The sequence below is a fragment of the Anser anser genome (genome assembly GCF_964211835.1).
Source record: "Anser anser genome assembly, chromosome: 5".
NCBI lineage: Eukaryota > Metazoa > Chordata > Aves > Anseriformes > Anatidae > Anser > Anser anser.
In genome coordinates, this window is record NC_139725.1 from 34,072,394 (window position 1) to 34,088,244 (window position 15,851).

The following is a 15,851-nucleotide window of genomic DNA, read 5'->3' on the forward strand; positions in this document are numbered from 1 at the left end:
AGAAAAAAGGATGGAAAATGTACGTCGACATTAGAGGCATGGGTACGTGAGATGCAAATAAAACCAATGGGGGAAAAGGGGGTTCTGTGAGAAACTTACTCCTCCAAATTGCAGTGGGCAGTCCTCGGTGTGGGCTGGTCCCCAGAGTTTTTTTGCCAGGAACATGGTTCGAAGAGTAGTCAGTTGTTTCTTTAGCTTCGAGGATGCTGAAATGGTCTCTGGCTTGAAAAGAACCAGTTCCCAGCCTGTCTTTAAAAATACTTGCTTAGGGCTAAAATCTGAGTTTCCTTTCTCTTATGTGAACGTCCAGAGAGACTCATCCTCCCTTCTCAGTTGACTTCGGTGCTGCCTAGTCTTAAAATTTTTCAGTACTCAGTCGCGTACTCCAGACTCTCGTATTTTGAGAGGGATTGCACTCCCCTTACGTTATATGGGAATCCCATTTTTCTGACTCGAGGGTGAATGGTCTAATACACAAATACCTTCCAAATTTTCTTGGTACTTCACAGCGGAGCTACTACACTGTTTCTTCATGCATGCATGTGTGAGGTGTGGCTTAACCGAAAAGCTTAGAGAAACAGTGAACCCCTCCCTACAAGAACAATGACAGTACTCTTCAGCTGTCCAAAATCTGAAGAAAATAGCTTTCAGGTTAAAAGTAATGCATTCTTAAAAGCCATTATCTGTAAAGTGGGAATAATTTCACTGTTTTAATGAGCATGTCTGTGCTCTTTATGTTTTGCCTTTCAGCTCAGACAGTGAAAACAGCTATTTAAATCTGGTTTCCCCTTGCCAACTTTTTTGTTCTGTTCTTTATAAGGTTTAAGACATGCAGCTATAGCAGCTGTGTATTTTCTATTCTCCCTGCTACGATACAGCGTGAGTGTTCAGTCACAGGTATATTTTCCTGCACAACATTAGCATTACCCTTAATTAAAAGATATTTTATTAATCAGATCTGTTCTCTAGCACAGATACTGAAAAGACATAGGTAGAAAAATATTTCCTTATTTTTAGATTCCAAATGCTCTCAAATATTGCACAAATTAATGCAAGGTAGAACTATTGTAAGTATGCATTTTTCATAGTCTGATGTCACTGAATCTGCTTTAAACATGGGGAGTGTAATAGATTAGTTAGAAATGTCAAAATCTCTTTCTTTCCATCTGCAAGACCCACATGGCATGCATAAAACTAGGCAATAATAGGTCAAATTCAGTTACAAAAAATTTTACAAATAAAACTGTTTATAAACATTTTATATTGTTACCATTCCCTAAACAAGTGTTCAAAAAATGTGCTGGTCACTTGGTTACACTTGATTTTTATCGCTGTTTTTCATATCATCTTGTCTTTCACAGTAAGACTTCCCTCTGTCCAGAGGGGAAGCATGGCTTATCTTTATTTCATGCAACACTGGGCCTTTCTTTTGCTTTCAAACACACCCATACACCTCACAACTAACACTAAAATGCTATGGGAAATGTTGAAATCTTCACAGAAGAATAACCCCAAGAGCATGTGAGCATTTGGCATTCCACATCCTTCAGTTTGAGTGCCAGAGGCTTCTCTCAAGAGAAGGCATGTAGGAGAGAGCCATGGACCTCTGAACACTCCTTTTTACTGTTATGACTTGTAGCTTCTAATGACACAGCTGAATCACCAGTTAGTCTAGGCTTTTCTTGTTATACCATTAGGATTTATTGAAGTCCTAAAACGAACAAGGGCAAGTATTTAAAAGGAGTAAGTTCCAGAGTTAGGGTATTACCAGTTCAGGACGTGAGAGACTAAGTGATGCTCCTTGCTCCACCACAAAGGTTTTCTGTGGCATCAGATACCTCATTCAGATTTTGATGAATGATGATGTTCTGTCAACTGATTGCTGTAGCTATGTAACTTCTCTTGGTTTAGTCACCTTTACACCTTCAGAAATCAACTTCATTCTCGGAGAACTTTATGAATTCTTTGTTGGAGTACAGCTACCTGATGCAGCAAGTACCTCCCTACCATCTGGGGGTGTTGTAAGGGTCAAGTTAAGAAAGAGTTGAATGCTGCTGTGATAATAGATGTACAGGCATACAAAAACAAACAAATTCAGGGTAGCTATTTCAATCAATGAGTCTTTCACCATAATGAAGCATGAGCAAAAGTTACTGCTTACACTTTTGCAAAGTTGTGGCTAACTTGTTTGCTGGGTGTTCTTGGGATGCTTGATAAGTCTAGTGGCCAATTTATTTTATCATAGGAAGGGAGGATTTTTTTGATGTGGAACAGGATGTTTGGAGGAGTTGTGCTAATCAGCAGCTACATTGTCTGGAAATAATTTCTACTAGAACACGTTAGCATGAAACAACGATAGGGCCATAACACGACTACTTGTTACAATGAATTAAGACTGTTTATTCATTTCCTTTCTTATATCACATTATACTTGCCTTTATCTTATGCTGCATCTTCCATCTTAACAGCCAGCAATGTGAAAGCTATTCAAATTTCATCCAGGGCAAGTACATGGCAGAGGGAACTATGTCTGAAAAGATCACGAAAGTAAATGGGTAACAAGTTAGTAATTCTCCTTCATGATACCAGTCACATGCACTTGGGTGGTTAGTATGTAAAGGTGAAATAGAACCTTGCAGTCATTTTTAAAAAATTGATGTTGCTATTAATTATCTCTGTATTAATGCTTCTGTCCACCTGAATATAATGATCACTCTTTATTTCAATATGTTAAGATAGATCCAAGGGAAAGCATTATCATTACAGGGCTGAGATTTGGGATCTCAGTTGTCGACCAGATGCTTACTTCCCAGCCAGTGCCTGGTCACCAGCACAGGCAAAAAGTGCTGAAATCTCATCTCCTAATGTTAGCGCACATGACAGGGAGATACTGTCATGTTATGCTGTATCTGAAAAGTGTGCCTTCTAGCCTACCCAGGGAAAATTATGCCCAAGTATCACTCTCTCTCACACACAAACCTACACACAGAATGGTAACTTCTATGAAACTGTATTGTATTTTCTTGAGGGGAAAAAAAAATGTTTAGGAATGTACTGTGACCAAATCTGAAGGTCAAAGTATTTTGCCCCGGTTTCAACAGCTTCTCTATGTAATATTCACCAGTGGAATAATGCTGAATTAGAGAAAATGAAAATCATCATAATTTGCTTAATGTTGTTTTATCATCCACTTCCAGGAATCATTACTTTAAATCATTGCTCTTTTTGTTGCTTGTTTGGCTGTCATTTGTTGCATCAAGCCATTTGCTAGCAGTATCACCCTTCTATCCACACGATTGTGCCTGATGATTGCCTTAAAGCAGTACACAAGAAAGAAAACTTGACATGCCAGTGATTCTCTCTTATTGTCACCACCAAACAGCACAGCTTCACGTGAGGCAGCAGGAGCAGCCCCGTGGTGCAGGCTGGAGACCCAAGGATAACGTGAGGGTGAGCTAGGGTGCCCTGGTCCCCCATGGTAACTCAGTGCTTGGCAAGATGTGGTTAAAGACAGCAAGGAGGGCTGGCTTTCTGTCATTTCTAAATGAAACTTTCTCATTTCACTATGACTGAGTCAATTTATTTCCCCTTGTATTTTCAGCAGGTCTATTTTCAGCGGGTATAAATGGAAGTTCGTGGTGGTAAATGCATTTCATTTATTTTGTAAAGTGTTTTTATCAACCTTGTCAAATGACACGAAGTGCAAAGCGCTGTTACAATACAAACGACGGTCAATGTCAAGGGCGGGGTGCCTCTGAAGGCTTCCCATTTCTCGGGCTTCCCGACCCCCGCCAAGATGGCGGCCCCTGACCCCCGCGCTTCCTCTTCCGGCCGGGGTTGCCATGGCGCTGCCCCCCCTCGGCCCTCCCTCGGCCGCCGCCGTGTGTGTTTACATCGGGCGGGAGGAGCCGGAGCATCAGCGCCGGGGGAGACGGGGAAGGAGCCGGCGACGACGGCCGCCCGCCCTCCATCCCCTGCGGGCGGTGCGCGGGGAGACGCGGCATGAAGGTGAGGCGGGGGTAGGGGCGCCCGTAAGCGGGGGTCGGCCCCCCGAGGAGCCGGGGCTCGGCGTACGCCGAGCCCCGGCTCCTCGGGGGACCGACCCCCGCCAGGCCGGCGTGGTCCGAGGTGCTCATCGTTCGCTGTCCTCACGAAGTACCACTTCCAGAAGCTTCTAACTTCGCGGGGGATGCGGTGCCGCTTCTTCCAAGCATCCCCCGATAAGGGTTCCATTAAAAAAGGTTGAATTATTTACTGCTGGGATGAGAACCGGTTTGGAAGTGAGTTGGCCCGCTGCTGCTTTCCTCCCCTTTTGGTGTTTGTGTATCTGCAGAGAAATTGTCCTACTTTCCTCCAGTTTCTTAGCTCACGCAAATCTAATCTTTCAGGCAGTTTTACACCCGCAGCAGCTGTGGGGCTTTATGCTCTCCGTGTGCCTCCAAAAATAACGCAGCCTCACGCCTTCACCTGCATTTCTTCTCTCTTAGCTCCTGGGAGCGTGGAGGGAACCAGCAGTATCCTTCTGGTTACTTTGCTGCGGAAAGACCCTAGGCTAGGATGGGCTAACCGGGGTCGGAGTCAATCATTTTGAACTTTGGTGCCATGGTGGAGATGGATGCTGAGACTAGGTTATTAAAGTTGTAACGCGTTAGCTCTCAATTGAAAGGTTCGAATCTGTAGGAGTCAAACACAGGATTACATTGCAAAAATGACTTAAGAGTATTGATGTAGTATTTTTTTCATCTTTCTATCATATTGCATCTGTATTGTTTACAAACATATGACTTTGTGCTCTTTCATTAATCAGTCTGAAATGCGAGGCATACCAGGTACTCCTTGTCTTCTGAATTTGTTTAACTGAAAATTTTATCAATTACAAGCTCTTTGAGGTAGAAGCTGTACATACCTGTGGTCTGCACCTGTCACAACAGAGAATTTTGGCTCAGGCCTTTCTGCAAGCCTGTGTAAAGTACGTGCGACTTAGAAGTTCCTCACTTTATGAAGACTTTGGCTTCTGGGCAATGCAAGTGTTGGTAACTTAGGTTAAGTATTTGTGCGTACAAGGGGCTCCCTGCTCTGAGTGTCTGTGCAGTTAACAGGTGAAAGAAAAGGGACAATTTCCAAGCATATGAAAGATATATATATATATATATATATAAGTTTTTTACTATGCAGTGTTGGTTTTTTGTTTGGCTTTGTTTCAAAGCTTGGTAGTAAAGGGTGTTGTATTTTTTTCTTCTCTGGATGCTTGTTAGTTCAGATAGTGTGAGATAACAAAAATATGTATGGTATTGGAACAAAATATAACAAGCCTTGGGTGAGTTGTTGACTTATCCTGCAAAACAAAAACCTCAGAGTGCTGGCTAAATAGTACATCCAGCTTGAGGCCAAAAAAAAGAAGAGATTTCTTTCAGCTTCTGTTTTATGGCATGCAGAGTAAACCACTGATTATTCTTGCTAAGCCCATTACTTCTGCTGAATTCCTCTTTTGCCCCACCAGAGTGGGAAAGCTCATGACATTTTTAGATGGGCTCGCTCAAAATATGGCAGTATATGAGTAGAGTTGTGTTCTGGTTGTGAGGAATGTGTGTGTATTTAGGGGGAGACTCTGTTTTCTTATTTTTATTCATTTATCATCTATATGCACTGTGGTAAGCTTTCCAGTATAAAAAGCTCCACAGTTTTTTTAACTTATTTTAGTATGTATTTCTTTCCATATATACCACCTTGTGCTGTAGCAGTTGCCTCAGTTTCTTCAATGTAAGATCATTGCAGATTCATGATTTAAAGTCTGAAGCTGAGGGGGTGGGGTTGGAAATAATCACATTATTAATTAACAGGTGGAATGCATCAAAATGTTTTTGCCCCAGTTTTTTACCTCTTAAAAGGGGGAGAAAAGGAGGATGTATGGGAGGCAGGGGTGGCCTGTGTGGTGTGGGAGCTGGATCTGAATCCCTTTTATGGACCTGCTCACAAATAGCTTAGTGGGACTTTAAAACAAATCAATGCAAAGTTTAAATTGTTGATCAATGCAGGGAAAGTACACATCAGAACCAAGCTTTTTGAAAAGTCATCTTGCTTATTTCTTCCCTAATTGCTGTTATGCCTTAGGAAATACATTTGAATGTGTGTGTTTTTTTAATCAGCATTTGTTCTGAGTCTTTCTCATTGTTGCTGGTTAGCAGGTTGCTGAGAATGCAGGGCTGTCAAAGTAAAGCTAATGTTAGTTTGTTTAACTGTTTGTCTACTTAGGGGAAGGAAGAAGCAGATGAAGAGAAGTGGTAACATCAGGGGAGTTCTGTGCAAATAATTCTTTTAGGATCTGTAACTAATGTCTGATTGTTGCTGAGGAAACTGAAGCGTGATGTACTTTATTTTTAAGTCAATCAAATAAAATAACTATCCTGTTTAAAAAAAAAAGGTACAGTGAAATAGAGCAGCATGCCAAAGTCATAGTTTAAAGCTTGAGGTGGTGAAACTGGATTGGATTTGAGATCATCTCAGTGTTTACTCTGCTTCTGTTTCCTTCTCTTTCAGGCAATGGCAGGTCTTTCATATGGCATCTATGGACCCTTTCAGGCTATACAAAATATAAAATGGGTTGAAGCCCCTGTTTCCTGTACTGTAGGTCAGGAGTGAGAGGCAATCAGCTTGAAGGTGGACTATTCCTGTATGTTGGAATATACGAGATATGTGAGGAATATGCCAGGGGCTTTTACTGTCCTTCAAGGGCAGATGATCTTGATGACATGAAAATGCATCTTCTCAGGCCTCATTAGAAACCTGGGTAGCAAGCCTGTCAGGTGAGGAGGGCTGTTCCATTCATGGGGATGTGGATAACTGTGGGGAGAGGACCTAGCTCCCATCCATTAGACTGTCAACCACCTTTGCACAACACGTTTCTAGTATTGTTCTGTGGAGCTCAACTCTGAATTTCTCAGGTCTTAGATGGAACTGCTTGCCTCCTGAGTAACAGAACCTCTTTACACCTTATATTGAACTAGGGAATGAATTAGGGCATTAGAATAGTCCCTGACAGCTGTCTGGTGCAGCAACTGTGATTGCTTCTAACACTGCTCCTGTCACTGCTCTAACTTAGATGCATTCAGAGGAATAAAAGGCATCGAGGGTGTCAGGTGGCATTGAAATTCTTATTTGGGAAAGCAAGCTCGAAGAGGTGACTTCATTTAAGTAGATGCTCCCCTCTTTTTTTGAATTCAAAAGGTTTTGCAAAGTAGGATGAAAGCTGGTGGTGCTTTGGCTTGTGCTCGCATTTGAGTCCCATATTTTGGGATAAGAGGGTGTCATATTTAGACATTTTCGCTTGAGAAACTCTTACAGCTATATTTCAGAGAACGAATGTGAAGCTATTGCCTATGGTTGTCCTGTTTTTCTGACTGCTTTTGATATCTGAAGTTGGCAGATCTGATAAAGGGCAGGTATTTTGAAGATTAAGGCCAATCAAAAGTTATGGAAAGCCTAAAAATGTTTCTCTTGCTTGTAATTACAGACAGATCTGTTTCTGAAGGGTGTCATGGTCTGTCTTGTCAAAATCTGATGTATGTGTAACTTTTCTTATATGTCTCTGATTCTGGCTCATGACAATTGAAATGAAAACTACTTGGGAAAGGAACAGTTTATAAAAGGAAGAACAGACAAGAGGTATTGCTTTCTATGGAGTATACAGTTGTCTTTTTTTTCCTGGCATGTACTCTTAAATTTTTTATAGGAAGCAGGAGGAAAGTGAGCGTAAGTGACAGGAAGAGTAAAGGGGACCATGGACTGTACAAATACTATAAATAATTCTAACTTTAATATTTGCCTACGATAGGTCATGTCTGGTAAGTAACCTTACAAATTTTCTGACTGTTATCCTTTCCTAGTGTTTTAGCTGAATTTCAGAGAGTTGGGAAGAGGTTACATGCCATCAGAGTTCTGGGCAAGCTACATGCTTGTGTAGGTGAAAGCAGAGGTAGAGCTCTTAAGCAGTTTCTTCAAAAGAAATGCTGCTGCTGGTTGAACTTATGGGAAGTCACAGAAGTGACTTGTGTTTTTTGTTAGCAAACTTGATAATCTTAACACTTGTGCAGAGCTGCTTAAGTTCTGGTACAACTCCTGTGCTTCCTTTCCATGTAAAGGTCAGTTTGGAGGGAGAGCCTGTGCACCTTGCAGGTCTTCAAAAATTACAGGCAGCCATTACCAAAAGTTCCTGCTAGCGGAATAATTTTTTCCTCTTAAGTCAACAGGTGCAATGTTGTTTGCAGTCATAATGATCAAGTGTTGTCTATCTGAAAGCTGTTTTGTTCCTGGGTGAAGTAACTCTGGTTGGAATCTTGTATGCAGCAAGTTGTGATTTTAATTACACTTCTTGCTGTTAGTTTGGAAGAAAATGAGATTCTATGATGCCTGAAATGAAAGGGATATTATTGCTGGCAGTGCTTCCGGCTGTCAAGTTGAAAGCATGCTGGTTAGGTGTAAAATTGGAGCGCTTGGTAGTACCAGGAGATCTAGTGTTTGTTCTGTAGGGTAAGTAAATAATTTAATTGAAATGCTACTCCTTTAAAACACTACAGTAACAAATGCAGAGTACAGCAACCAATGCTGTGAGCTAAAAGAGCTTACGAATGAGTTCTGATCTCAGACCCAAGGAATGAGATACTTTACTACGTAACCATCAACAGAAGCATTGGGGCAGAGATGTGTGATAAGCATATTACAATCTCCTGTCTTGTTTGCTCAATGCTAATTCCAAAATGTCTGGTGATTTGCAGAAAACACGTTTTGAAGTTCCTGTTGAAAGAAAATTCCAAACAGAAATAAGTTCTGGACTGAATAAAAAAATTTACACAAACCTCAATTTCCAGCTTTTAAAGTGACTTTTGGCACTTTTGGAACAACTCTTTAATTTCAAAGGGATTTGCAACATTATTATTTTTTGTCTACTTTTTAAAAAAATGAAACCGTAAATTTTGAACAAGTCAACTTCAATTTCAAACTGTTCCAGTGAAGCCTCTTGTGACTTTGTTGGGAGCGTTCAGATTTGTCAAGCTGGGTACATGCTTATGTACTTTGAATCTGAATTTTGTCACAGAAATTACTATGTTCTAGCTGTGAAAACGCTTGGAAAAATTAGTTGAATTTCCGTTCATTACAGCTAAAACAGTGGTTGTGCACTGATAAGGAAATATACGCAAGTAATGTAATTGAAGTTGGCCATAGGAAACCGCTGTTACAGAATACTGCTTAATGTGTCCCTCCATGAGCTTTTTTTTTTTAATACTGCATGTGAAGTTGTGACTATACTGAGAACAACAAGAAAAATGCTTTTCTTTTTGTCTGTGGTTAAGAAAATATTAATGACCTCTTTGATATAGGCCTGTATTAGTAAGCGGAGGAGTTCTCATTTGTATTTCAGACAAATTTCTCACGCTGTCTGCAGCTTTCTAGAGTGATACTTGCACGTCTCATTAGGAAAGTGGAAAATACTCTTTCTGCAGTGTGCACTATCCAGTTTCTTTAGTCTGAGTAAAATAGGCATTAGTCATGATATCCACCTGCCAAGGATCAGGCAGGAGAAAAAATATTTATCCTGCTTTCGCTAATTGTTATGTAGAAAGCACAATAAAACTGCAGGTCATGAAGTCTCGTTATTACTTGCTTTTAGTTCATCAGCTCCACTGTCTGAGTGATTTTTTTCTACCCTGAAGTCTTCATTGACAGACAATGAATGACCGACGGTGTAGGAAGACTTCCTCTTCCCCAGTGAAACTTCCTAAATCAGTGAGTAGTCAGTTATCTGTAGGAGTTAATTGATTTTTTTTATGTATCATTATTGGTAATTAATTGATTTCAGATGGGTTCATTGTGATGCAGGGTCAAGCTTTGGTCCTGCATCATTCCGCATCTGTATTCCCTGTTTCAGAGTCTGTCAGGTGTTTCTGTAATGACTTTTTTGTATGTATTTCCTGTCCCAGGCTTTAATGATCGTTAAGGTTTGAATTACACAACTTAATGATCCTTTGCCTCCACGTAACTTCCTTTTTCCAAACAAGCGCAATTCAGCGCAGTTGGTTTTTCCATAAGAACTGTGTTCTGGTCAAATAATACCCTTCCTTGTGGAGGTGGTAGTTCAAATTGGAATAGACAGCAGATCAGGCAGCATCTTTCCGGGTGATTTTTCAGCTCTTACACAGATGCACAGTATCCATTTGATCACACTGTTCAACCTGCTCTGAGGGAGGAGTGTTCTATGGGCCAGGCTAACACATGATCAGAAGAAAGGTGTTGGTTTTTTTTGTTTTGAAAAACACTTTGTGATAACACTAATTAGTAAAATTAAGATGGAAAAGAACTATTGATCAAGACAAAACTAAACAAAATTATTAGTTCAAAGTCCAGAACTGTTTGAACTATGACTGAGTAGAATCATAGAATCTTTAAGGTTGGAAAAGACCTTCAACATCATATTGACTCTGCTGTTTAAGTGGCGCTATGTGCCCCACACAAGTTGTGAAAGTAAAAAGTATAACACAGTTCACTGCTGCTAAATGGACACTAGACTGTGGTGTCAGTAGCTCTGTTGAGAAGTTACTTATGCCAGTTAAACCCTAATTGGGATTACTCACAGTATGAAGTTGTTTTACTACTGGAGAAGTAGGATTTGATTCTTTTGCTGAGAACAATAGTACTCAATGTTGCTAACCCCAAATCAAGACTAAAACCTCGTCCTGTTGCTTCTTTCTGCAGGCATGTTCAGTCCCATTGTCAAGACAAAATTAAACATTGTTAAAATCATAGCCTCCCTAAGGGTTTTGCCCAAATGCAGAGAACAAGAAGCAATCTAAGCAACTTTTCTAGTACTTTCTTACAACGCACTGTGAACAAAGTGCTATAATTTTACACTAGTGTCATCCTCAGCATTTCTATTTATGTACTTTCCTTTAATGTTCTAGGGGATTTATAACTGCAACGCAAATTCCCCTTGGGCTGAAACCTGGCACAGAAGCTCTCATTATGAGCTAACCTTGTTTTGTAGAATTAAAAGCAAAGCATCCATCAAAAGGCTCTCTTAAACCAACAGGAAAGTGGAAAAAAAAAAAAAACTGTTTATGGTTGCAGATCAATTTTTCTCTTCTCTACAGGAAAAATCCCCAGCCAACTTTGGAAACCTATAAGGTGTGGGTGTGCAGTCAATAACGATGGCTGATTCACTGGAATGTTCCTGTTGCATTTAGAAAAAATTAAATGGAAGTCTTAATTCTGCAATATACTGAAAGTTCACTGCTGAAGTAAAACCTGCAGCTGTAACAAATACCTGCCTACAAAAGGTGTAGTGATAGTTTTCAAAGCTTGTTTCTACTGTTTGAGGTGATTATCAGCACTAGTGTAGAGGGAGGTAGTTTAGTTATGTGCTTTAGCTGAAATGAAAATGAAGTACCTGTGGACAATCAGCTCCTTGGAAAAGAGAGGTATCGTGTTGAACTACCTATACAGTGTCTGCTTGTTTAAAATCCTTTTCTAAAATCAGAAAGCTAGTTTTGTTTCCTTATGAATTAAGGATTTGTGTAATTCAGTCGAAGCAGAAAGGATGCTCTGAAGTTGCTTTCAAATATGGAAGATGGCATAATTTAATTTGATTAAACATGAAATATCAAAGGTAAGTTCTGAGGAGCTTTATTACAGTGGTTGGATGGAGGAGAGACCCTGAATTAACACTGTCATTAATAACGTCATTGTAGAAATGCCTAATGAAGCTCAGCTGTTATGTTACTGGATCTGACAAGTCTCTTGTCATCTGCACACGTTCAGCCTAATCATAAAATGTACCATCTCTCTCCTATGTATAGGAAACAAACCTGGGATGAGAGGAGCTGTTTTGTTTGTGGTTTTAGGAATGGGGAAAGCATGCAATGTGGAGGAAACCAATTATTTTTAGTCTTGTGGGCATGCAGTAAGCATTCTTAACATAATGCAAAAATGGTCGATGCTTTCACTCAGGTACTTTAAAAGTATTGTTTTAAATTCTCAAAGCACAAACTGTCCTGTGATTAGGGATTACTTTGCTTGTTTTTATTCCACAGATCCACTAAGTTTTTTAACTCTAAAGAGGTGCATTTATCCCTTGTTATCAGTTGAGATATATTTTGTGCTACATTTAAAAAAAAAAAAACAAACTGTTGGACCTGTACTGAGAGCTTGCAAGTGAAATCACATGTGGAGCAGTGAAGCCTGTACTGCCATTAATTTTCTTCTGGTAAATTGCTTTTTTGGAATTGTGCCTACGTAGAATACCAGACCTGCACATCAGTGTTGGGCACAGATGAGGACATGTGATTTAGGCTGGCAGTTGTAGATTTGTGTAGAACGAAGCAGGAGGTATGACCTTGTGGGCTTTTAAAGGAAGGCTTTGCTAGGAAGAAGGCTGTTTTGAATACTGAAAGAAGTGATGTTCTAGGCTTAAGGGCAGAGTGGGAATAAATATGAAGATGAATGTAAGAAAGAATAAAATGGTGTAAAGTGTTCAGCAACAAGAATGGAAATAAGAAGATCTAGGTCATGAAATAAATACATTGTTCACTTGAAAATGCACAGAGAAAGTAGCAGCTAAAGCTGGAGTTTGGCCAGCAGTCTAGAATAAAAGGTAGTCTAAGAACTGAAATACTAACCTGCTGGTAAAGCCATGGCTATGGGCTTTAAATTTCTCCATCTTCTGTTCTGCCAGCAGGAAGTGATTCCCGATAGATTTCTGTATAATGGAGAAAAGTATTAGACTATTTGTGCATGTTGTGGAGTGTGTGGGGGTATTTTTGTTTTTGCCTTGTCTGTTTTTGTGCAGGATTTATTTAGAAAAACCTAAGATTTTTCTAGGGATTGAGTATGAATGGCGAGCAGGGCCAGAATTGTAAGATACGTGCCTCTCCTTGTTTGGGAACAGCAGTAAAGTTGTCTTCTTACTAGTCATAAACTGAAGGAAACTTGAAGATATTTGCCCCGAACCTCATGAAATTTTAGTAATAAAAAATAATTTATCCTGTGAAAAAATGATTTTTTCCCCTTACCCTTGTTTGGCCTTAGTTTTTCTTAGTTACTCAGTAGCTTGAACCTGGCTCAGTTGAACAGTCAGTTGACAGTCTCCAATCTAAGATTACATACCATAATTAGTGTAAACTAGAAAAGTAGAATCCAAAAGGCCTAAAAGCATACGTGGGGAGGTTGCTGGGTTTTTCTCGTTGTTTGAAGATTGTCTGTAGGGACTTTTTGGAAAGCTAAGCAATTTCAATCACTGACTTACCAGTTTGGACGTTTGCATTGACCCTCCTGTGTCACTGTTGACTTAAATGCAAAATAGCCCAATAATGATCCTCTGGTGTTGGAGTTGCTCTTGAAGTACTTGTGGTTTTTTTTGAGTTCTTAATACACTACTGAGAATGAGATAGTATAGACTGTATGCGTGATTGTGCTGAAATCATTTGTTAATACAGACATGATGATAAATGCATGTCTTAGATCCCGTGTCACCAACATAGCTCAGTACCTTGTGGAAAATACCCTCAATGGGTGGGAACCTTCTTCCTTTCTGTCATTGCATAGACTTACTGCAGGACTTGTGAAATATAAAGTCTCTTATGCTACATTTTTCAGTATATTTACAGTGAAATTGTGGTCAGAATTATACTCAAGTATTGTATCCCAGGAAAAAGCGTGAGGTATAATCTGAAATGCTGGTGATTACACTCCAGTTTGTGGCACTTATTTAGTTCAATACTGGCAATCCTCTCGATCCATAAATACATATCCTTCTCTGAAACACAAAATAAGACAGCAAAATGAGGTTCTTTTCAATTGCATGTTCCTAGGCTCTGTGCCATAACCTATTCCTGTAATAATACGTGTTTAAATCTGTGTGTCTCCAATGGCTCTAGTGAGGAATTGAACCACATTCTCGATTTAAAAGGCTATACAAGCCCTGTATAATGAAAAGAATATCGTACAGTTAATAACCTACTGACATTTCTGAGCTGTTAATGCATCTTCCTGCTTCCTAGATGCTTCCAGGATAGAATAGTTCAGTTGGAAGGGACCTACAAAGATCATCAAGTCCAGCTGCTTGACTGCTTCAGGGCTAACTGAAAGGTAAAGCGTATTTTTAAGGGCATCATCCAGCTAGGGGGGAGCTTCAAAGTAAAAGCAACATCTGAATGTATTACTTCTGCTGTGGGTGGAGCTCAAGAGGGTTATTAGAGAATTGCTGGACACTAGCATGGCTACTTAGCTGCAGCCCGTTAACTTATACAGTTGTATGCTTCCCTTTCAAATCTGTTGAATTTTCTTAAGAATGAAAAACCAGACTTCACTGATGCCCCATTCTTGAAATAAACAAAAAGAGACCAACAATTTTACCTATAACTTAGTCACAAATCTTCTTATAAGACAATTTCCTAGAATTTTTGTTTGCCGTAGATTACCATGCTGCCAGAACTGTGGATATCTTGTATTAGTGATTATATTGCCAAGCTTTCAGCAGACCTAGTGAACTGAATTCAGCAGATATAACTGAAAAAAAAAAAAAGCAATGGACATGCTAATCTAATGTACAAAGCCATTGTAAAGAGATTCTATCATCTTTTTAATAACATCTGTCAACATTTGAGCCTTAAGTATTACTTCTAGATACGGATACTACTAGAACCTAGCATCTTATCTAATGTTGACTGTTTTACATATTAATTACTTAGGGAAATTCGGTACTAACACTGAACTTATTCTGTGGTCTCAGTGATTAAACTGATATACTAATGTCTGATAAACACAGGTGTTTGAGACTGCTTCTCCTAGAAGCTGCCTATATAGAGAGATTAGTGGCAAGATATTAATGTGATTAAAATAACAATGAGATATGAATTTTTGCTTATTCTTTAAAAAATATTTCCAACTTCATTTAGGAAGTAAGATTTCAAGGTTTCCTGCAGGCAGTGTTTTATTTTTTTAAATATTAAATCTTGAAATAAATGCAAATCATTTCTTTGTTGGAACAATTTTCAAAAAAAATACAAAACTACATAATACAGTTCAAAATATTGTGTTGTGATGAATTCTTTTTGGTAGTGAAAACATTATTTGCAAAAATTCTGTCCTTCTCTGTTAGATATTAAGAATGTTCTATAAAAGTAGTAATCTTGGATAGCATATTTTTCTTCTGTGGGATTCCAGTAGCAAGTGTTAAAGTTTTGAATTATTTTGAAATATGTCAGTCATGGACTTTGTGGTGGTCTGTAGTGCTCTGATTTTTTTACAGATGGATTGCCTAATACTAGTTTAGTATTAGGGCTAGTTTAGGGCTAAAGTTGACCCTCAGCTAAGATAAGAATTTATTTCAGGGTAAGTGTTGTCAATGATGACGATTGTACTGGAGAGACATATGGCTAGTGAACACTGACTAGTTCATGCATTTCAAAAAAAAAAAAAAAAAGATAATGCCATGGCTCACTTCTGATAGCATTTTGCGTCCTGGCATTTATGTAAATGACAGCAGATATAATAAACCAAGGGAGCTTCGCTATCATAGAGTGTTGTCAGGATAAACTGCTAAGCGGGTTTGTCTAATGGTAGCAAAGTGAGATTATTGACTCTTCAGAAGAAGGTAATTCATCCACAGTGAATGTCTGCTGCTTTTTTTTTTAAGTCACTGGAAGTCATATAATTAGTATGGACTTTGCCTTGCATGGAGGGCTCTTTAAATTTGTAGTGTGTTTTTGTTTTTTTAACGAAATTATTGTTAAATAGTTTTGATCTTTAGGAGACTATTTCTAGTTTAGCAGTTCTTACAGTTCTGATCCAGAATGTTTTCAATG

At 39.2% G+C, this 15,851-nt stretch overlaps 1 protein-coding gene across 7 annotated transcripts in view; it reads left to right on the forward strand.

Annotated features, from left to right (window-relative positions):
* The first annotated feature begins 3,820 nt into the window (after positions 1 to 3,820).
* Positions 3,821 to 15,851, forward strand: part of LOC310900473 (transmembrane protein 263-like) — a 195,885-nt gene continuing 183,854 nt past the window's right edge. For 2 of the 7 annotated variants that reach the window (XM_083838524.1, XM_083838523.1), the window contains exons 1-2: positions 3,869 to 4,008; positions 14,046 to 14,133. Coding sequence is in view for 5 of the 7 variants with exons in the window: in XM_083838519.1 (XP_083694645.1) it covers positions 3,843 to 4,008 (166 nt within the window). In the remaining 2 variants the exon portion in view is untranslated. Of the gene's footprint in view, positions 4,009 to 4,130; positions 4,281 to 9,381; positions 9,781 to 14,045; positions 14,134 to 15,851 lie in introns of those variants that run through there. The other 5 variants (XM_083838519.1, XM_083838522.1, XM_083838518.1 and 2 more) reach the window with 5 other exon arrangements.